This window comes from Polistes fuscatus, unplaced genomic scaffold, assembly GCF_010416935.1.
Source record: "Polistes fuscatus isolate 324 unplaced genomic scaffold, CU_Pfus_HIC Scaffold2, whole genome shotgun sequence".
Lineage (NCBI taxonomy): Eukaryota > Metazoa > Arthropoda > Insecta > Hymenoptera > Vespidae > Polistes > Polistes fuscatus.
In genome coordinates, this window is record NW_025113096.1 from 14,670,644 (window position 1) to 14,695,755 (window position 25,112).

Consider the following 25,112-nt stretch of genomic DNA (forward strand, 5'->3'; position numbering starts at 1 on the left):
AAGAAATGAATTAGAGAAAATTATTAACAATGAACAAATTATATTATTCTTAGATCTTACTTTATTACTAGTTAAAATTTCATTAAAGTAAAAGAAAGAACAGACAAATTTCGAAAGATCTATATCATTTGAATTTATCGATTTTTAAAAAAGAAAATACCGCCCGCGGATTTCCTCCAAGCGCAGAAAAATAAGAAAACAAAAGAAAGTTAGCTAAAAGTCTGTAACGATTTGTCAAGAGTAGAATAAAAGGCGCGCGTTTATTGGTCGATAACGTTTAACTCGTTGCGTCGGAGCGGACATCTAACAGGTGGTCGTACGTGATTGGTCGGATTAACTCGAATCGTGGTGATACAGTGATACAGACAGCACGTGCGCGGTTTTAGAAGCGCACTCGCGGCGGCAAAGTACGTGGAGGCGGGTGCGTCCGTGTTCTTCGCCCTTATCCTCTCACCCTCCCCTTGTCAATCCTCTTTCTCGTTCATAGCAAGAGTTTAGTCTCTTGACGTTACTCAGGAACGGTGGTAGTACTACGCCATCGGCGAAAAACGAAAAACGCGTGTCTTTTTACACTTTACTTTTCCCCCCGTACATATATACATATACATATATATATATTTATATATACACATATATATACATATATTGCTTTAGGCGTGTTTTTAAAAAGAGAACATTAAGGAATATTAGAGGAAAAGAACGAAGATAATAAAGATTAAAGAGAAAAAGAAGGAGGAAGAGGAGGAGGTAGTGGAAGAGGAATAGAGAGAGAGAGAGAGAGAGAGAGAAAGATTAAGGAGAGGTTCCGCATCCAATTGGAGCCGTCTCTTACCAGTAACAGAAGGAACCGATCATTCGCGGCGCGCCGATTCTTAAGAACCACACCACACGGGATCGATCGATCATATCTGTGTGTTTCGCGCAACCTCTCTACGTGAAAATTCACCCGGTTTACCATTCGCTATCATCCCCCCGTTCCTCCCACCCTTCCTCCCACCCTGATTGGCCCCTGTTGCCTCCTGTCCCTCCCTCTCTTACCCTTTTTACCTTGCCTCTACCCCCCGCGCTGTTAGTTTCACAGCTTCCCCCTCTCCTCCTCCTCGAGGAAAAACAGACCGGCGCCTTCGTCCTTTCGATCGACTTCGGTCTTTCCCATCTTATCGTTCTTCAAACCTTTCTCCCCGTGTGTTCTCGCGTAACTTCCTCCTCCCCATCTGGATGATTCTTACGGCATATTGAAGTTAAAAAAAAAAAAACAACAAATACATTTAACAAGAGGATTCCTTGCGAGCGTATTTTTTGGTGAGTAAATGTTGCACGAACTATATTATTATCTTTTACATGTCATATCAATATTTTTCTTTCATATTAGATAATAATAAAATTGGTAAGAAGGTAATAGTGGAAGGTGGTGTAACCGTCTGTGACCGTCGTGTGTTATTCCGCACGTGTTCCACGTGCGCGCGCGCACACACCCGCGAAATCTCTGTATCCGAGTGAATAAAAGATAGAGAGGAAAACAGTTAGAGAGAGATAGATAGATAAAGAGAGAGAGATAGAATAGCTCGTATAGAACATGCATGTATGTACCATCTGGTGGTATCGTGTCCGATGCGAATCTGCCCGTACCACCCTTTCATATTACCACCTCCCACCTCTTTTACTTTTCCTTCCTCCTCTCACAATCTCTGGTCAGAAATCCAGCCGGGAATTTGACGATGTTACTTTGAATGTTTCTCTTTGATGTTACTCGTGCGAGCACGTATACCGCGTATATATATGTACGTATATATATGTATACACATATATACATATATGTATGTGATGATATTACAAAGGACCGATTCGAAACGCGATTATATTTCTCGTCGAAGAAGTATATATATGTACATAGTATAAGTTTTTTAAGTATTACAACGTGAGATAACTTAACAATGTTGATAAGACATAGTGGTGATCCGTTATATTTCGGTATCAAGGTGTTAACAGTACTACATAATGTGTCGTCTTGTGTTATTACGATTATCCAAATCAACTTTTTATACGTTATATTATACGAAATAAATCATAGAAAAGATTTGTAACGAAAAAACATCGTGCCTTTTATTATGTTCTATTGAAGGTATTATTATGTTCACCGTTATAGTTGAGAAGAGTAAGCTCTCAGTTTCTCGTCGATATGCCAGGAACGAATCGTCTTCTCTTGCGCATACACCTCGGTCACTGTCCACGGCTCTCGCACGTTGACCTTTTTCTCTGCTCAGAACGGATGAACGCGCACCTATCCGCGTAGTGAGTGCTTCAACAAGTGCACTCTCTTTATACATAGAATATATATTCAGGGGGGGGGGAGAAAATGATGCAAAGAAACACTCAATATTTAGGTTTCTTTAATCTATTTATGTATATATACACGCGTTCCTAACGATAATAAGTTAAGGATTGTTGTGTTTTTTTATATTAGGGTGAACCAAAAGTTCGGGCAATTTTTTTTTTTATTAATATTTCTAATGTAAATATTACGAAAAAACAATCCATATTATGCAGTTTCAAAGTAAAGTTTCAACACAATATAACGCATGAACTTTTGGTTTACTATACATTTGTCAATTTGTTCGGTTTTTAATTTTTGGTTGTTGTTGTTCTTATTTTTGCTACACATGTAATATGTAAATATATTCCAGTGAAACGTATATACAAACGTTTCTCACGTGGAACGGAACGTTTGTCATTCTTCAGTGATTATAATAAACGAGTTTTATCAGGAGGAAATGTCGTGCTCGCATCTCCGTTAAGCCAGATCGAAGAAGGGAAAAAAGATACCAGATTATTATAGTCTTTTATGCATTTGACCTCATTATCTTTTTTTTCTTTTTTTATTTTCTTTGGTTGTTTATAGACAAAAATAGGGGAAAAATAAATGAAACATCTGAATATCCTCGGTATCCAACTTTCTTCTTCTTCTTCTTATTTCTTTTTTTCCAACGCGTAGAAATTATTTTGCCATTAAATTATTAACTTTTTAATTAATGAAGGAACGTTTTCTTTTCTGTTCATTTTTTTTTAAGAAAGAATGAAATTAAAGCTTGTTTGATCGAACAAAATAATACTTTCGATGAAATTATGTATATAGATATGTATTGTAAAACTTGGACTCTCGTTCCGTTTGTTTTACGTTCTCCATGTTGAGAACACACCCCCACTCTATTTCTTCTACTATTCTTCTCTCTAGTTTATTCTACAACGGATCGAACAGGCATCGTGTCGTACTTAACCCATAAAATACATACCCATTGATCTCGTTACAACCCGTTACAATTTGTCTCGATTTGTATTGCTTGTTATTATAATACAACGCAACTGAAACGTTCGTTTTAAATATCATTGAAAAATATTATACACGCATGCACACACATTAATATATATAAAATTTATTAATTATATTTATATATATATATTTTTATATTATATTTATAAATATATATAAAAATTACTTTCATTTTCACATTATTATTTCTTTTTTCCAAATTCAAATCTATGATACTTAATATCACATAAATTTATTCGCTACTAACGATTATTCGTCTTTTCGTTAATTATCGTAGTAATTAATTAATAACAGTAGATGTTTGAGATTACGTTGTTGTTAATGATCGGTAGAGTCATTAAAATGCTGAGTGACACAAAATAAATAAAATATCAATCCGTATGATTGAAATTTATGTGCCAGTCAGTCAGTATTTATATTGGTACGATCACATCCAATTTAACGAGATTTTTTCTTTTCTTTACATTTTAAACGATTATCGTACAATCATTTAAGAATTTCTATTTCTTTTTCTAATCATTCGACAGATCTTAACATAGACGATAAAACGAATCTTGATAAATCTTTTACTATCTTTAAGATATACATACGCATATACGTGTCCTTTGAAACTTTTATTAAATTCTTAATATTATCTTTGAATTATCTTTTTTTACTTCTCGTTAATTTGCAGATACTACCATAGAAAAAAAGTATCGGTGTCGTTTAAAGAAAAATCCAGGATGTCACGGTGTTTGAGGTTCTAGACGGCGTAAATGAGCATTCAAGTATGTAAGATTGATTGAGGACAACACAGAGATAGACAACGCAGATCGAAGAAAGATCAGCGAATAGAAAGAAGAGAACGAGCCATCATGGAATTCTACGATGTGGGAAGCAGCGATCTCAGGGAGTTGTGGGAGTCTTACCTCACAGAACCAGTGAGTCTCTCTCTCTCTCTTTGGCCTTTATATGCCATATCTTTATTCTTTTGAAAGCTTACATGCTATACAGAATACACGAAACACAATACACGTTTTCTACGATCATGACCATAAAGTTAGTTCGATTCGATTTTAATGCGACCTAAAATGACGGAAACACTATAGATATTATTTTAAATCGTGCACCGTTATTTCACGATCAACTATTTTATTCTATTCTATTCTATCTTTTTCTTTTTAATTCGTTATAATGCGTCATCACACAAGATTATATATCCAATAACTTATTAATTCGAGAAAAATTTTAAAACCATTCATTCATCTAATTAATACATTTATTTATAAACTAATTATTATATTCCAAGTATAAACTAATCTATATATATTAAAAAGTACATTAAATTTTTCAAACGATATAACATATGTATCATATTATCGTTATTACATTGTGTCTCGATTCATCGTCCGAATTAATTGGAAAATCGAATAAAATATGGTATTAATCGATTATCACATATATATGTACATACATATCTTAAGTATGCATCGAAATGAACATAACGTTCTTTCAATGCACTCTCGTGTCTGCTTATGTATGCATGCATGTGTATTTATGTACGTATAATATATATATATACTTACAAGTTTAAATTAAGTGTACTACTGAGAACGATAGAATTTCTTTGAAATGTTTTACTTTTTTATTAACACATAACTTACTTAAATGTTAAAACAAACTGTATCTCGTCCGGTAGTATACGGTAATGTACTTCGTAGTAATGCGTAATTAAAGAGCGTTTCTCTTAAATGACCTAACAGTATTTCCAAGATATACATCCATAACTTCTATACATACTTAACTTAGCACGTTTGAAAATTTATATACATTTGTCAAAAGCGATAACTCTTACGACATTTCGTATTTTCCCGCCTATTTGGCTTACACTTGGCGTAACACTTTGTCCCATAAGTCTTTACTTCGTTCGTTGTTCCACGTGTGACTTATGTATAAGTATGTACATATACATACTTATGTTAACTATTTATAGTCTTTTATATCTTCGCTCATTATTTCTTCTGCTATCGATTTACGTGACCTAATATTAATACAACATATTTTTTATTTCCTTCCTTTCTTTTTTCTTGTTTTTTTTCTTGTTTTTTTTCTTCTTCTTATCTACACGTTGCTGTAAAAAATACACTCTTGTATAATGTTTTCACAAACTCCTTCTATAATTATTTATAATATGACCGATAAAATGCACTATACCTATTCTTTCAGACAATTTACGATATAATTATTTTCTTTTCCTATTGTATACTCGTCCTCCGTATGTAATATATATATATATTTTTTTTCTTTCAACGAATTCGTATTTCCTTATGTTGTTATTAATAAAAGAAAAAAAAATGTCTACCGATAAGGATGATTTTTCAGTGTCTTGTTGGTATGTATTTTTTCTTTTTTTTTTCAAATGTTCTTCCAATGCAAGAGTATTATCATCCTCGATAAACTTTACGTAACGTATAAAACGAAGCGTGTTACTTTTTATCGCGAATGTAATTTTAACGTGTTGTATGAAAGAAGAGAAAAAGATAGAAAGAAAGAAAGCAAAAAAAGAAAAGAAAGAAAGAGAGTAAGAAAGAAAGAAAATAGCGTACGAGGTAGCTGTTTCTTTATGCTTCGCTTAATCTTTGCAAATATTATGAGATGAATATTCGTACGAAAAAGAAAAAAGAAAGAAAAAAAAGGAGTAGAATGATACCAAGAAGAAGAGGAAGGAAGGGAAAAAAAATTATGACTTTATATAATACTTCGACACGATCATGTTCGATATTTAAAAGCGTTGAAGTAGCCGGTGGCGCTAGAATAACCAACGTCCACCTGTACAAATAATTTCTTTCTTCCAATTAACCTTACGCAGTTGGTCTTTTTCTTTTTTTTTTTCTTCTTGTTTAGTCTCGACGCGAAAATGCGGAGTGAATTTATTTTATTTTATTATCTTCAAAAGATAATATAGCGCGCGTGTTTACGTGAGTATCATCTACATCGTGAATAAAAAGAAACTGAATTTTATATACGATATAATAGAGAAATATCTAAAAATATATTTCTAAAAAAACAATTTAAATAATCTACCAAAAAAATGTGGACAATTTTTTATTGTTGATTTTCTTTTATAATAAATAACTTCGCCATCTGCTTTTCTACTCGAATTATAATCTTTTACAATTCGTTTATTTTTTGTCGAAATATTTCGTCCAATTTTCGATTACTTTCTCATGTGTCAGGTTCTATTAATTATTACGAAATAAACAAACACATGTGTTTTCTATTTACTTGAATCCATCGTTTATCCGTCAATTGGATTTTTATTATCAATAAGTTAGACTTTGTTATCAACGTTTCTTACGTAATCGACGTTTCTTCGTTATTTGTATTACTGTTTCGTTAAATAATCTTTAAAAGGAGTCTCATACTTAACCTACCAATTCTCGTATAATATTTCGATCAGGTCATTTTCATTTCTAAAGGTTCCTTTTTTATTTCTTTTTATTTATCTCTAAAAAAGATATATATATATATATATATATTTTTTTTCTCCTTTCTTTTTTTAACAAATTCGAAAATTACAGTAGGTTATTGTCGTTTGTGATTATCGTTAGTTAATATTCGACAAATAATATAACAGGACGTACAAGTAACAAGTAGAAGGAAGCTCATCATTGCATTATAATCGAAATTGAAAGCCGTTTGGCGTCTGCATACTAAATTATCGTGCGTCATCGTATTTGGGGAGTCAATCCCCTTCTTGAATAATTACGTCATCGACCGCTGACGATTCGTTCTTGTATTTCTATATGTTCTTCTTCTTCTTCCTCTTGCCACGACCATATGTATAAATATATATATATATGATAAAGAGAAAGAGAGAAAGTTTCTTACTCCATGTAATATATTAGATATAGAATAGATAGATCAAAGAAACGACACTCTGTCTATTAGCAGAATGGACAACAAGAATCGGCAGAATTGCACGGGATAAATCACCGATTGGCCGCAGAAGTACGGGGCGCCCAAGAAAACGATGGTGCGACAATTTAACAGTGCAATAGGCAGAAAAACGTCGTTACGAAACAGGCAACTTGCCTAAATTAAAGAATGAAGAAGAAGATGTGATATATTATGTATAAGCATATCCGTGATTCAGATTTAATTTATTTTTTTTTATTTTTTTTTCGTCAACAAATATACGAAATTTTATTAACATAATTTACAAATTATTATTTCCAAGATCATATATATATATATTACATATATTTACAATATATATATATAATATTAAATTTACGATAATTTACAAACATTTATTACAATCACAGGCTTGGTGGTGTTGGTGATATAAAATTGGATACATATGTCATGGCCACATAAGATAGAGATTAAAAAGAAAAAGAAAAGGATATATACATATGAATACATCGTATTACGTTAACAAAATATCGTTGACAAAGTTTGCTAAATTATTTGAATCAATGTATTACAATCAATCGTTACGATTGATTTATTCAAATTTAAGGAAATAATTTAACGAGTTTATTACGGATAAAAAAAATTATTAATAGAATTATTCGAGTACGTAAGTGAGCAGGGCGGCGGAGTAGGTGAGGAGAGGAGAGGAAAATACTATTGAGAATTGAAAAATAAATTATGGTTGTTGTATCGATCGATATTCCGGGTAGATTTACGAGAAAATAGTACGTAGGTTTTAATTCTTTGATGAAAACCGACTATATGATTTAGTTCTTCTCCGCACGACTATGCAAAGCAATTTACTTTCCTCTCTATTTCTCATCCTCCCCCCCTCTCTCTCTTTCTCTCTTTATCTCTTGGGACAGATGTAAGCATTGACGTAAGCTTTAATGTCGGTGACGACGAACCATTACGTATCAAAGTGGAACATCTCTAAACATTTTTTCTCTCAAAATCTCGTTTTTGGATTGTTCCATTTTCTCTGATACATATTCGTAATTAAAACAAATATACTTATTCAGAATATTAAAAATATATTTATTTTAGTACATTATAAATATATATTTTTTACAAATATACTTATTCAAAAATATAAAACAAATATATGTATTATCATATACTTGTTCTAAATTATCAATATAAACACACACACAGTAAACTAATTCATATATTATATTATATATAAATATATGCCGAGATATTTATGGTTGAATATAATTTTACGATATATTTTATATTACAATTATTTATATACATGATATAATACGAAATTTAAAATTCCCACGTTAAACTCATAAAAGGTTCCCAAGTTTTTAAACTACTTTTAGATATCGTACGTTAAAAAAGTTTAACGAGTTTACAAAAAAATGTATTTAATCGAAAAGAAGTCCCTGTTAAATTTGGAATTGGCTCCCAAACAAAGTAATACATAATTCAAGGATTTCTCGGTTGGACGGTTTTGATCTTTTTTACAACGATCTAACTTTAGAGTTTTATTCCGAGGAATTTCAAAGAAACGAGAGAGGAGAAAAGACTTCCTCGGCTAGGGAATAATGAAATCGAGCTTAGGAATAACGACGAGCATCGTAGAAGAGAGAAACGGAAAGTAGGTCGTTAGGAAAACTCACTCGGAAGAGATTTTTCACCTTTTCCTTGGGAAGTTTGTACAGCCAAGCAGCAGGTTGTTGCTGATTTTACTGTTAATGTCTTGAAAAAAATGGCATTCACGATAGGTAATTTCTCTCTCTCTCTCTCTCTTTCTATCTCTTTTCGAAGTTTCCATGAATTCTCCCCTTCGCACGGTGTTAGAATATTTATCGCAAGTCGATAACAGAAATCTCATCCTGTTGTTCGTTGAATTTTAAGCGACCCCGTCGTCGTCACTTTGGTGTGGGCACTTTTGGTGTCAGGCCAATAAAGAAAAAAAAAAGAAAAAAAAAATAATAGGATATATCCGCGAGCAGTTAAAAATTTGTTTTCCCGATCGTCTTTTATGGAATATTTATTTCCATGACGACGTTAACCCGTTTACCAAAGAAAATAATTTCGTATCGGTATTGAACAAGGGTGTACCATGGTTCCAATCTATTTGAATATTAAATTATTTCTAAATTGTTTTTATATATATCGTAGTTAAGTTATAGAAGTAAAACATAATTATACATTATATACAAAATATAAATTTATGTTTATATATATAGATATAATTATATTTCATTATAATAAATTTAGAAATTATTTTGGAATTGTAAATTTTCTTTTTCTTTTTTTTTTTTATTATAGAACTACATCGAACACCTCGCAGATTGTTACACGGTTACGTATTATTTATTTTAAATTACCAACACTGATACGTAACTATCGCGTGACGAGGCATGCAAGCCCGTGATTTTCTATCTAATCTAATTAGGCTAAAGATAAAAGTCGCGAGTAGTATTAGTAGTAGTTGTATAGTTACGCCGGAACCATGTCGACTATGCGACTAACTTGCATCAGGATACTTTTGTAAGAAGGGGATGGGGGTGGGGTGAGAAGGGGGAAGGGTTGGTTGATGATTCTACGGGAACGTAGCGGTTGGCTGAGTTCTGGCGCAAAACCGGAAGTACTCCGCGAGTCGGCTTGCTTGCCGGAAACAACGTGTTTGAAAAAAAAAAGAAAAGAAAAAAAAACAGAGAAGGAACAACCATGGACAGAGAAAGCCTTATTCTAAAAATAAAATAGTCGCCCACTTAAATATGATAATACGGTGAAGAGTCTTTCTTTCGCAAGATTAAAAAGAGACTAAAACAAAAAAAAATAACTAAATGAACAGAAAAATGAATAACAGCTATATTTTAATGAACAGTTCTCGAGTTGCAAGTAATTAAGTTTCAAGAAAGAATGAGAAGTAAAAAAAAAGAAAAAAAATGAATGTTCGAGAGACCAATGATTAATAGTGTTTGATGTTTATCCATGTAAAGTATAGCATCGATATGACAATAGTTATTGAAAATTTATCGATTACCTTTTAATCGATGGTTTACTTACGTAATATTAATTACGGAATGAAAAAATATATAAAAATAATAATAAATAATACAAATTTTTGTCGAATAACGTAACGAAGCTTAGAAATGTTTTATTTTTTTTTTTTATAAAATCAATTTTAACATAAGATATTTACAGGGTAAATCAAAAGTAGGTGAACAATAAACGGATCTTATAATATATGGTAACTAATTAAAATAAATAATTTATGAACGGATAAATAAAAATTATATTAGAAGATTTCGCCAATTAAAAGATTAATAAAAAGAAAGAGAGAGAGACAGAGACAGATTTTTTAAATTCGAGGAAGATAGGTCAAAGATGAAAAAATGTACACGTTACTGATTATATTATTGCGATCGAGGAAGAATTGCTGTTGTTATGCGTCCTCTTTCTAGATCCTCTTGCTTCCCACTTACCTCAGTCCATTCTTTGGTTTGCCTTCACAACCATCACTACCATCACTACCATCATCACCACCACCACCACTACCAACCACCACCATCACTATTATTTCCACCGCTACTACCACTATCGTCACAGCTATCACCGTTAGTTTCTTCTTCTTCTTCTTTTCCTTCTCCTTCTACTTCTACTTCTCTTACTCGAATCTACTAACGACAAATTGGAAAGCATCGACGGAATTTGCGACGAGTTTACTGTACCGTGACCTTTGACGTCAATCTATTACATCTGTAACGTTCGAAGAACGGCACAATCATTTCTATCGAATAAAATCACGCGTGATTTCATCGAACAGAAAATCGTATGAGAGAGAAAGAGAAAGAAAAAGAGAAAGATTCAAATATTTTCTTAAAAAGTATAACACACGTCAATTGTGTGAACACCTCGTTTTAAAATAATATTTCGTACTATGCACCGAAAATAACTATTCAAATTATATCTAAATTATCTCTGAAATATTTTTAAAAATATTTACCACACATTAATTGAACATTTCGTTTTAATATAATATTTTTATTATGCACATACGAAAGTTTCTATTTAAATTATATCTTTTAATTATCTCATTGAACCCCGCAAGAAGCTATAGAATTTTAATAAATTTGAAAATTAATAATTCTAAACAAAAATATATTGAAATTGATTTTATTCAAATATATACTTTTCTGTTCATTTTTATTTTTGTGTAATTTATCATTATTATATAAAAATAACAAAAAAAAAAACATAAAAATATAAAATATCAAAATAATCTAAAAAACCGTTAAAATATTTAAACGTATGCAAGAATTTGTAATATAATATAAAATCACTTTAGAGATGTTTTTTTAATGTTTCCTATATAGTATTGTTATAAGATGTGTATATATAATAGAAAGGTTCTCTTAATGGTTAGATTACAAAGGACGTAAAAAGAGTTTACGATTTCTCTTAGTATAACGAATTCTGAGCAACACGACAATAAAAGACCATTAGGAGGAGGTTAGGCGACGTCGTAGATGTAAAGAAATGGCTTCTTCCGGAAACGATGGCACCATCGATCGTTGTATATATTTGGCACCACAATATAACTCTCTTTATGCAACTTACAAATCAAATTCTTCGAAGAAAATCTTTTGTCTAACAATTTTCTTTAATATATTTCATGCTCGTTTTCTGTTTTTGTCTACTAAATAAACTATATATATTTGTTTTTTATAAATTAAAAAAAAAACTATCAAGTTGTTATTAACATTAGATTGCTGGAACACGTCAATTTAACTCATTTACGATTTTATTGCTATATATTTAATATAATTTAAATAATTTTTGATTTCAAACATACGTTAGTTTTATAATAGAATTATAAAATGTATACAAGAGTACTAATTTCTCCCCCTTCCCAGTGATCTTTTGTTATATTGTATATTAATAACGAAATAATACGGTATATTAAATCACAATATATTCTCCTTAATTTATTACAAGAATAGAATGAATAAAAATAATGAAATTCTAATAGAATGTTTGTAGAACGACGTCAATTCATTTACAATTGAATAACATTTTTAAACGCGAATATATGTTTGAAAGAACCTTCGGTGAAATCTTTCGGTGATAAATATTTATAGGATACTTTTACATACTTTAAGTGCAACCATAGAATCATTTTTCGTCGAGGACAAATTGTCGCCAAGGAATGATAATCGTTTTGAAAACTAACGTAACTGTTATCGCTCGTTGATTATTTTTATCTTTTTACTAACGAATTTTCGTGAAAAATATTTCTTTATTTCATTCGCGTACCAATATTGAGCTTGACCTCGTTCGATAAGAGAAAACCAACTTTACATGCTGTCTCGCGAACTTTAATAAAGAAATTCTATTCCTTTAGCAAGAAACATACATACTCGTGCTAAATATCCTAACATCGGTGCGAGAAAAAAGAAAATAGAAGAATTGTGATTTTACATTAGACCTAACACGATTCAAACTTACTTAAGTACTCGTTTCATTGTTTCGTTATTAACTTTTATCGGTAAGTGTTTTTATTTTATTTTCATATAAATATTTATCTGTTGTGTGTTAAAGTATATTTGTTCAAACAAAATAATAAAATAAAAATACTAATATATGTATATAATTCGAATTTGAGATATTATTTTTTATTATTTTTCTAAACTTACAATTTAGATCGTTACTAATATGGAGAGAGAATATTTTTTACTAAATGGAAATAATTTTTATATGCAAGTGAAATTTTGTTCTTTTTTAATACTTCTTTCAAAAAATCAATTAACAATTGTTCTGTAAGTATATTTAAAAAAAGATAGAAAATAACCTAGCTTATTGATGACATATGTTACGTTAAACAGAATTGAAAAATTATATGCATATTTTTCTTCGACGATGGAAGGTGTATATTTAATGTTTATATTTCTACAGTATCTCTATCGCGATAATTTATGCAATGTATATATATGTAAAACAAAGGAAACAGGAGCAAATTTGTATTTTCAAACTACGTGTGATATTGCAATACGATAAAATTTTATTTTGTTCGGTGCGTATATACTTTGATAAACCGTGTTCGGCATTTACTATGGTAAAAAAGAAAAAAAAGAAAAAATTGAACGCGAAACAGAAATAATTAATTTTATATGCGAATAAAATTAATACATACGTCATACGTTTTGAAAATAATGTCAATGACTGTATATGTATTTTAGTGGATATTGTTATCGATCCACATGATCGTTAGGCTACTCGCTTATTAGTAACGTTCATTAGTCAATAACATCCGTTAACGATTAATAAGTCGAGTCAGTATTTCCGTTTCTTAACGGTACAGTCTTGGTAGGAAATCAAGCAGGAATATCATCGACATGCGACTCGTTTTTACGTGTCCTCGGAAACATGCTTGTAATACTTTTACGAGTTCTGATTGGCTAGGGAATTTGCTGATCCGTTAAATTTCAATTCGACGATGTATATGTATACAGTAAGTTTATATTGAGAAATACTAGGAAATAAATTACTGATACGTTGTTTGTAATTCTGTAAAAAAAAAGAATACCAAAATTAAGGATGAATATTTTTATCATATTACTTTAATAATGTCTCTGTTTATTCAAATACGATTGTCATGTAAATATATTTTATTGATTTATTACAACTAAACGCGTTTATTATAAAAAGAAACGAAACTTTTATTGGATTCATTACTTTTTAGGATATGTTTACGACAATCGTATTTTAATATTCCAATCATCGTTCAAATTTGACTAAATGATAGTAATTTTTTATCGTTTTTTTTTCTTTCTCGCTTGCATGAAATTTATACAGGATTACATTTATCTTTGAATAATTATCTCTCTCTTGTTCGATTATTATTAATCATATAATTAATCGAATTCGATTATAAGATTTTCATTAGTTAAGGTAAAAAATAATTCTTCCTAAACAAAAGTGATCATTAAAATAAATATTTGCTTCATATCTTTCACATTGGTACATTACAATTTTTTATATTCATTTATTCCATTAATTTTAATTCTTAAGATATGAAGAATTAAAAAAAAATAGATAATGTTTCATATTATCAGTATGAAAACTAGAAAAAAATCATAATTTAAGTTGCAGCAAGATCGATCCTAGAAAAACGACCTTCACCCAAGGAATACGATTCTAATGTAGAAATCTAATGAGGAAAGAGATAGATCGTTCTTCGTCATATGAGAGATTTTCTTTTTTTTTCTTTTTTCATTAGTTTCACGATATTTCTCAAGAAAATATAGAGAAAATAGTGAAAATAGAGAAAATCTTAAGATTTTACATGAACGGTTGTTATATATGTATACACACATACACATACACACACATACATACAGCCAAGAAGAAAAAGAAATCTGGTTTTTGAAACAAGTTGTATACTTGCGTAGGGAGAAAAAATGAGAAAGGATGATGGTGGTAAGATGAGTGAGAGAAATACTTGTTGTCGTCCTCTCATCTAAACCTGTAAGAAAGTAGACAAAGTGACGGTACTACGGTTTGGATGAGATTCTCGAGGCCGTTCACCTTTTTTCGTGACTTCGAGGCTGGTACTAGCAGGTAAAGTCTACCTTTTACCACACCACAGAGAAACATCATCAGTTCTTACCTTCTCTCTCTCACTCTCTCTTTTCCCCCTCCCACTTCTCTTAATATTGATTATAACCTCGACATGAAAACCTTTTTCTAAAGTTGATTGATCCTGTCTGATAATAAATGATACAAATTATATATTTATCACGTTATTTTTATCATTAATAATGATAAATAATTTTTTTAAATATTAAACAATTTTTTTGTTTCTTTTTTCTTTTGGAATTGTAACAATTCTTTTTATTACGTTATGTAAATTTGAGTAATTATTGTTTTGGATATACGATTTTTAACGGAAAGGTATAATATAGGTACGTGATTTTTTAATTATTCATGGCTTTATAAATGATTAATATATTACTAAAGAAAAGACAAAATTATTTTGCTAAAATTGTAATGTAAATTTCATGTCGTATAATTCTTTGGTAGATACGAAAAAAATTAAGTTATTGAGATTTAATTAATAATATTAATTTTTAAAATTAGTTTAGAGAGAGAAAAAGAAATATCAGAACAAAAAAAGAATTCTTTTATCCGTTCATTTACTCGATCATTCAGTTAATTCATCGGTAAAGTAACTGATCTTAAATATCAATAACCTGTATCGTGATATATTACTTTAAAATTAGTTAAGCATATATTTAAAAATTGTTTATTCAGCAAACAAGCCTGATGGAAATTCACCGTTGTCTTTCGTATTATCTGACCTCATCGAATTATTCTTCGCGAGAGATCGATGATGACCATGACGAACTCGTAATTGTATGCTAGAAAAGATTCCTATAGAAATACCTTTCTACTTTTTCTTCGCTAAGTTTGCACGATACGACGATAGTTCCGGTCTATAGAAGTTTCTTCTTATTTAAGAACAATCATCTTTTATCTAATTTTTTATTTTTTCATTTAATATTTATAATTAATGAATTGATCAAATTTGATATTTAACATTAAACCTACCAAGATTTGACATATTATAACTATTCTTACAAATGACCGATTTAAAAAAAACCATATTTTCATATAGAATAAGATTTTAGCCAATTGTTTAATGAACAATATACTTTCTTTTATTTAAAAACGAATAATGTAATTTTTACAAATTACCATATTTTCACAAATTACAGGACGCTTGGTAGGTTTAATGTTAGCTGATGTGCACACACGCATACACTTATATATAAATATATAAAATATATATTTCATATTAAATATTAAATAATTGAAAAAGAAAAGAACGAAATTTATTTCGCGTATACGTGTGCATGCGTTCGTGCGTATTTTATGCATATAATATGCATATGTGCACGAGTGTGTATGTACTGATGGGGAAGTAATATTAAATAATAAATATTTAATATGAGATATTAAAATTCTATTTTTCTCAATAAAATCATTTCGAAATATTATTTATTAGAATAGCATAATTAAAAAGAATATTAAAAAGAAACATTGCATCTAATATAAATGAAATAGTTAAATGAGATTAAAAATATATATAATATAATACCTGATACATGAGAACACGTGTTGTCGGAAGCTTGGAAGAATAACGACTGAAAAGGGGAAAGATGTGTTTAGAGGTTAAAATAATCGAAAGATCGTTGAATGTTTTGTTTATACATATCCTACTACGTCTCTCGGTCGGTGTTTAGATTCCAACGTTATCGTTTTTATTCTATTACGAACTTGTAATCACATGTTAACGTTGGTTGACATTCATAGTGTATACTGCGTTGTTATTTTCATACTCGTCAGTCATTGTCGAACATCGTGAGATGTATGATAGTAGTGATACACGGAAAATGTACAAAATTTATTTCGCGTATACATGCGCGTGCGCGCATGCGTGCGTGTGTGTTTTGTGCATATAATATGCATATGTGCGCGAGTGTGTGTGTACTAATGGGAAGTAATATATATATACGTATGCTCATACGTGTATATGTCAACAGTAATGGAGTTAGTTATTCAAAGTACGAGGATGCATATCTTTTTCTTCTTCTCTTCTTTGGAGTAAGTATGAATACATATGTAAATACTTACATATAAAACGTGTCGTCATAGTAAATTTTAACGGTATATTTAAAGTAAGGCACGTAAAGAATATTTATTAATGTATTATCGCGTGTTTCTTATATTTGTATATTATAATATATAGACATGAATATTTAATATATAAGTAATTAATAATATATAATTAAAACATTATATTTTATTTTACATAATTAAACAATAACATTATATATATGTACATATTATTGTCGAGTGTTCGTAAAGATTATCTCTTATTTTTTCAATTAATTATCCTCTTATTTCTTATCGTACAAACAATTAATTAACCAATTAATCGTGGTAACCTCTTTAAAAAGTATGTATTTAAATTGTATGCAATAAAATGAATCAATTACGAGTATGTATCAGACAAATACATACAGAATACGTATAACTGTTGTAATATAGAATTAAGTTGTAATCAAATGATTGTCTTTTCTTTTTATATCAAATTAACAATTTTATTATTAACATTTATTTTGTTTACTTAATTTATGCATATAGCTAGCTCATGAAAGAAATAAAATTTCTTTTTTAAAAATCAATTACTTAGAAAAGCGATTAGTTAGAAATTTAATCTGTTGTTGTTAAATGATATTAAGTAAAGGAAGGTGTAATGCATAATGACGTTTCGCAAGTAGAACACCAAGATCTTGATACTTACCGAATATTATTTTTATAACAATGTAAACATCTTCTTCTAGGATTACTATTTGAAGATGTGCTTGGTATATAATCTGGAAAATGTTATCCGATTATACGTGTAGCGTTAGATTTAGTTGGCCAAATTTGTTCGAATTTGTTCACACTATATACAGTATATTCATAATCGTTATTTATATTCCTTCTTTTTTTGTTCGTGTTATTTCGTCTTGGTCTTCGAATATATATTTTTGCAATATCTAAAAATTTACGAATATATTTTAGTTCTTATTGATATTGCAATTTAAATGACAAATGGTAATTATTTTTTCTGCATGACGAGATACTCGTCAATTATGATTAACCGATTATTTATAGTTTCGTTCCTATATTATGTAATATATATTTTTAAATATTTTAAATTAGATGTAATATTTTTTATTCGGTTTATATTATACGTTGCTATAACGTAAAGAATTTATTTATTTAACTTTAATCAGGTAATAAAAATAAAATTTGATATATTTCAATATTACAATATAATATCATTATAATTGAAAAATGTTGATTGGTGGTAATGTGTTAAATTTGAGAAAGTAAAACCAGATATCAAACGTTTTTATATAGTTTCCGCCGGAAATGTAGATGAAAGATAAGCATTTAATAGACTATTCAGATGAAGAAACGAACAACGAAAAAAAAAGGAACAAAATACCCAACATATAAAAATATATACTAATTCATTACGACTAGACTTAATTCTTCTTATTTAAAAACATTGAACAATAGATAATAATAAAATAGTGAACACAATGAAATGAAATAAAATTGAAGTAACTCAGGATGAGAATAAAACTATAATAATATATAACAATAATGAAGGAATCAAATTTATTTATCGAACAATTTAAAGATACATTAATGGTAAAAATCGAATAAATGAGACAGAAAAAGAGAAAACAAAAAAGGAAGTCGAATGGAAAAATGGAAAAAAAATAAATCTAAGAAATTGAATGGTGACCTTGGCATTTGGCCGACTTCCGCATTGTTCGCAAGTGCAGCAACTCCTTACGTGAATTTCTCGTGTTCATTCGTTCCTTCTTTCCTTCGTTTGCTTGTGGCAACCAACAAAGGTCTCCTCTTCTGGTTTTGAGATCAGTGACACTGATTTTTTTACTCGTATCCCCAGGTTCGATCCCACGATCCGTAACGAAATCGAAACAACCGGCTGAGCATGAGAATAAAAAAATAAAAATGAAGTCAATGTAATAAGTCTTACGTGTTAACTTGAGAACCTCTTAAAAAAATTACACGACGTATAATATTCATACTATTGAGTATTATTCCATATTACTGTTATAATATGACATTGCACAAATATTACTAATTATTACATTGGGTGGTTATATATATAAAATTCACGAGAAATAATTATTACCGATTAACGCGTTACTCGCGAAACAAACAACTCTGTCTTTTCTTTTTATCTCTTCAAATTTCAAAGTTCAGGAATAATAATGAATTTAAATATCTTTTAAATAAACCTTTTTTGTAAGAAATATTTTTTTTCAAAATAATTATGATAATTGTATACAAGTATATATTGTATATTATTAATATAAATAATGATTATTATCGGAAACATTATTTTTTTTTTAATTGAGAAAAATAATAAAATTTTTAAATAATTATTCTTCTTAAAAAAAACGGGCCAGTTTCAATCCAAAAATGCTTATCCTTTTAAGAGAATACGTGAAAAGAAGAAATCGTGAAATGTTCCATAAGAGAGAGAAAGAGCAAAAAAAGTATCGTGGAATGGGAGAAGGTTTGACCTTGGCAGGTAGTCGAGTTCCGCATTGCTCGCTCGTGGTGGTTGAGTTCCCCTTCTTCCCCTTCCTTCAAGAAGGTTTCTCGGTTAGGTTTTCATCCTAAAGAAAAAAAAAGGAAGAAAAAGTAATACGAAAATGGTATTGCATATTTTCGTAAAATACTTTGAAAGTACTACTTACCGTACGTTCCCTTTTTTTTTCCTTTAGACTTGGTTATTGTCTGACCTTCAACTTGACCAGTAGTACATCATAGTTGTGTCTCGTCTGCCAACGAACGTCCTTCCTCTTCTTGCGGATGTTTGACGTCGTAAAACAAGTCGTATATTATCATCTTTAGGTCTTTGACATCTTTCTTTCAGTAACCCCCTTCAGTATACTCCCCCCTCTTCAGTCATCATTAATAGGGCCAATATTTTCTTATCATTTGTTCAAGATATTATTTTCTTTGTATAGAAACAAATCGTTTACGAAATTGATCGTTCTTCAATGGTTTTTACCTACGATTTCCGATCATTTCTATTCTCAATTCAAACTACTCGGATAAATTTATCGAGAAAAAGAAGGAAAAGTGGTGGAGAAGAGGCCACATGGGATAGCAATCGTTCCGCATTTTGGTAGTTTACTGACCTCAAAGTGGAACGCCTCATCGTTTCTTTCTCTTGGTTGAATTGTTTTGTTTTTTCTTTTTTTTACAATTAATCGCGTTGTTACATTTCGTTATTAAATCGTGATTATTGTTCACGAATTAATAAGTGAATATTTTGTAAGATTTCTTTCCTTTTTATTTTTTTTTGTTTCATGAAAGTATTATAATAACGACGAACATATTTTTATATATCGATCTGAGAAACATCTATTTACGTATGGATAATAATATTTTAATGATAATTAGTTACCTTACGCTTATAAATGGGCCAAGTAATTAATGTATGCTATAAGAGATTTTTATAACGTTCAGGTAACATTTTTTGTTGCGTGTTACTAAAAATATCACACAGTATAACGGGCGTATCATAAAAATAATATACAATGAATTCTATCGAGTGTGGTATTTCTTTAACAATACTTGTCGAGAAATTCTGGGTTAGAGTAACAATGCGTATTTAATCAATATCAATGTCTTTAAATAACGTTTATATAACGTCTTTCTTTTTTCTTTTTTATCGATTTTAAAGATTCTATCTCTTTCAGGAGAGATAACAATTTAAAAACTAAAAAAGAAACGTGTTTATCATTTTCGTTTTACTTTCGCGTGTTCATAGAATTTATATCGAAATAAAAGTTATCCCACGTTAAATTGAGAAAATAAACATTATCCCGTTTATTATTATTAATAATTAATCAATATGCATGAATAACGCATAAAATGAATTAAAAATAAAGTAATCCATAATTTGATTATTACTGAAATATCATTTAGAATTGAAAAAAAGAGAGTAAGCAATAAAAAAGAATTTTTAAATTAAAAAAAATCCAAACTTGACGCGGGTGGTTGGTAAAGTACATGAAATATCAACTGATAAACGTTATCAGGGAATTTCCTATATAAAATAGTCTGATAAAACTGATGTTTCTGTGTGTATGTGTGTATGTGTGTGTTATGCATGTTACGACAAATGGTCATGTTGTTCAATTATAGTACATATACATTTTATAATACGTATATTACAAGTGAGTGTTATACACGTTAGTAGCTTTTCAATTATTCAAAACTCATTCTAATGAAACGTTTCTTTTATAATTTCCTTTTTTCCAGGGACTCGGACAGGATGTATCAATGACGTCAAGAGAAGAAGAATGGGGTAATGTTTTGTGCCTCAGGGATAAATCATCCTTAAGTGTCGTCCTCAGAGATCGTTTGATGACGGATGCTGCATTGGGAGGACCACGTCCAATCAAATCCGAACACAGTTACAGTTTATTAGCTTCCAGTCCTCCGCCGAGTCCAGCAACTCCTGGAACTAATCCTTGTACACCGAAAAGTTCAGTACCTTCAACTAGTACGGCTGACACGTTGGCAGTTAACACCATTTCTTCGATTGATTCGAATAATTTGGATCATGGCAAATCATTGGATATTCGACCTAGATTCGATGGTGAGAATTATAAGATGAACAAAATTATTTCAGAGAGACATTTTTTTTCCTTATTACAGTTTTATATTGGATTATATATTAGGATTCTTTTATTCGAATAGTTTTGAGATAAAAATATTATATTATTTCTGTATTGATAATTATGATAACAAATTAAGCAAAAACTTTAATGAATCAAAAAAATTTTGAGAACCACTGTATTTAATTGTATGTAAAGTAAAAGATATATAGAAAATAACATCTATAGAATTAACAAACACAAATATTTATATTGTACGTTAGATTTTATTGCTTTAACTAACCATAAACATGGAATATAATAGTGATTGCTTTGATTACAGATATGGAGGATGAATGTTTTCTAGCAATTTCAATGAATTCGTCTCGAAACGAGGATCAATCGTTGCCGTTACCACTTCAGACCACTTATACCTCTACGGTAATTTTGAAGAAGCCTAATGTAACACCTGAAGATACCGATTATTCGGAAATCAAAGGAGAACCGTTAAGCGCACCTGGCAGTCCTTGTACACCTTGTCCTTCATCGAGCACAACTATAGACGATAAAAGTACGATAACAATGGTGTCACCACAAAATCTACACTTTTCTAGAAATCAACTTGCACCTACGAGCGATAGCGATGAAGACGATGAGGAATATTATCAGGTATATTATTTATTTATTAATAATATTTATATTTATTTTATATACCTATATACATTGTATCAATCATAAGATTTGTAATAGTTATGAATAAATTAGTAACTTTAGTAAATTACTTGCCGAAACTTGATGAATGTAATGTATATCAAAATATATATTTCAATTTATTAAAAAATAAATTAAAAAAATATATATATATATATATTTCAATTTATTATAGTATATATTACGTTACATCTTATATAGATTTAATTTAATTAACTAAATATCAATATCTTATAGTGCATCTATTAAATCAATTATTTTAATTCTTGTCTCTAATATATAAATACTTAATATTTGATTATAGTATTGTATTAATTATATTTATATAACGTGATTGAAATTTATTATGTTTCTATTATTTATATCAGAGTATGGAGGTAGAAGAATATGGTGTACCAAGTGAAGAATACGAAGGAAGTCACACATCTAGACAAAGTTTACCACCAACACCACCTAGCAGTGCAAGCTCAGATAGCGAAGGAACAGCATCAGCTTCCTGTTCACCTGAACGTCGAGATTCTCAACATTCAACACATTCTCAGAATATCAGAGGTCTTTTAACACCTAGACTATATGTTACCAACCCAACACATACAACAAGACAACCCATTCACACACCTTTAATTTCCTGTCAGCCGGTAAATAAACGTTTAATTAAATATCGATCGATATCCAATTGAAAGATAAAAGAAATTGTATTACTTTGATTTGACGATGATATTGCAGAAAGGTTCAACTGGTGTTTTGACGTTAACGGAAGAAGAAAAGAGAACTCTTATTGCCGAGGGTTATCCTGTACCTACTAAATTACCTTTAACGAAACAGGAAGAAAAATCTTTGAAAAAAGTACGCAGAAAAATAAAAAATAAGGTAACATTTCGTTTAGATTTTATTTTATCGGAAAAATAATAATTAACTCTTTGCAATCCTATATATGAATTATTTGATTAGACATTATATTTAGTTTTAACGAATTTTTTTTTCTTAAATTGTTGTATATATATTTAATATAAATATGTTATTTATATAAGAGTTAAGTATTAAAATACTTCGTTTATATTAAATAATTATATACCCCATTCGAATACTTGTCAAAAAGAAATGTAGAAAATTTCTTTTAGACATTTGATATATTAAAATAACGATAAATTATTCAATTTCATTAAAAATTAATTGCTAAACAATATTTTGAGTAATTCGGATCGCAAAGAGTTGTAAGATTTGTATACGTGTGTCTAACAATAAGTGTATTATTTTTTATTCTCTTTTTAGATATCGGCACAAGAGTCACGAAGAAAGAAAAAAGAATACATGGACGGCCTAGAAAGGCGAGTTACCATATTGACAAACGAAAATTCCTCGTACAGGGATCGTTTAACAATACTTGAAGACACGAATCGTGAATTATTAAAAGAATTAGCACGCGTACAAGCACTTTTAGAACGCCAATCATCTTAGCTTAATTTTCTTCTTCTTCATCATCTTCTTCTTCTTCTTCTTCTATATAGAAAACAAGATTTTGCTAAACCTTTTTTTTTATCACCGATTGGGAAAAATGTTGCGTTTCTTTTATTTTTTTACTTTTATTTTTTCGAAAAAATGATCCTCTAACTTCTAATAATATTCTAATAACGTCAGATAAGTAATATTCATACGTTTGCATATTTAAATTCCAATGAGAAAAAAAACAAAACAAAAAATATTAGAAGTTTATTATATTATAACAATTTAATATAATAATCGTTAACAACGTTGAGAGTTGAAAAAAGATTTTCAAAACCGAATAATAGTAGTGACCCGTTGTTCCTGTTGATTCTTTTTTTTTTCTTTTACTTTTCTTTGATGGAAGAATATTTTGGCGTTTATGATTTAAAAATTGAGTTTCTGGGACTGGTGCAATTTTGTTATGTTCGTTAGACTCGCAAAAGTCTTCCCGTTTAGAATTGCGAATAAATGTGGCTGACAAGTTCGTCGTACGCGATCGTAATAAATATAGATGCAACAATTTATCGTATGTTAAATTGTTGTCTCGAGTTCCTTGAGTTTCATTGTCTTCCTAAGATTATCAAGAAGTGAAATGAAATCACACGACGATAAGATGAGTATTTTATAGATTACTATTATGATGTCTTAATAAATCTTCGAACTGGATATAAATACGTGATTTAGCCAGCAGTGCCTTCGTATTTTTTTAGATGGTTTTGTTTTTTTTTTTTTTTATTGTAATCAAAACAAACAGAGGACGAAAAACAAACATATATATATATCGAGAGAAAGAGAGAGAGAGAGAGATGCAAATATCGTATATTTTAGTACAATTATATTTTTAAGAAAAAGCGTTTCCTTTTCTTAATTCGTCATTCGTTGTAAAGCATTTTTTAAATCTTACGTTCGGTATTCTAACGAGATAAAAATAAAAAAAGAAAATAATTCTATGACAGAAGCGGGGGGAGGGAAGGGAAGGAAGTATTTTTAATTGAAATATCGAAACCGAACTTAAAGCGACATCGAATACGATTGCCAAGATTATATTGTGGTGAGAATTCTTTAAAAATTCGTCCAAATATTTATAATATTTCAAACGAAACTACTAGCAGCACTCTGCACTTTTGTGTATAATTTAGAAGTCACTTGGCACTTGCGAAGAGAATAAACTATATATATATATATATATATACACGTGTGAAATATGTGTATTTAAAAAGAAAACAAACAAAAAAATACGAAGAAAAAAATGTGAATTTAAAACGAGTATGAATATGACGGATTGAATGAATTGAACGAGTAAACATATAAATTATAATAAATTAAGAAAAAATAATATAATAGATAAAGAGAGAAGATTAAATAATTGAAAAAAAAGAAGAGTAACAAAATGATTGATC

At 29.6% G+C, this 25,112-nt stretch overlaps 1 protein-coding gene across 2 annotated transcripts; it reads left to right on the plus strand.

Annotated features, from left to right (window-relative positions):
• Positions 1-727: 727 nt before the first annotated feature.
• LOC122517067 (cyclic AMP response element-binding protein A) lies at positions 728-23,760 on the plus strand. Of its 2 annotated transcripts, XM_043635398.1 has the most exons (7): positions 728-1,302; positions 4,002-4,248; positions 21,179-21,518; positions 21,860-22,185; positions 22,596-22,865; positions 22,954-23,097; positions 23,500-23,760. In XM_043635398.1, the coding sequence occupies exons 2-7, from the start codon at positions 4,183-4,185 to the stop codon at positions 23,683-23,685; spliced, it is 1,332 nt and encodes a 443-aa protein (XP_043491333.1). In that variant the 5' UTR covers positions 728-1,302; positions 4,002-4,182; the 3' UTR covers positions 23,686-23,760. The 2 variants fall into 2 exon arrangements, with proteins under 2 accessions (XP_043491333.1, XP_043491331.1); XM_043635396.1 differs by lacking the exons at positions 728-1,302; positions 4,002-4,248 and adding an exon at positions 16,668-16,912.
• Positions 23,761-25,112: the final 1,352 nt, after the last annotated feature.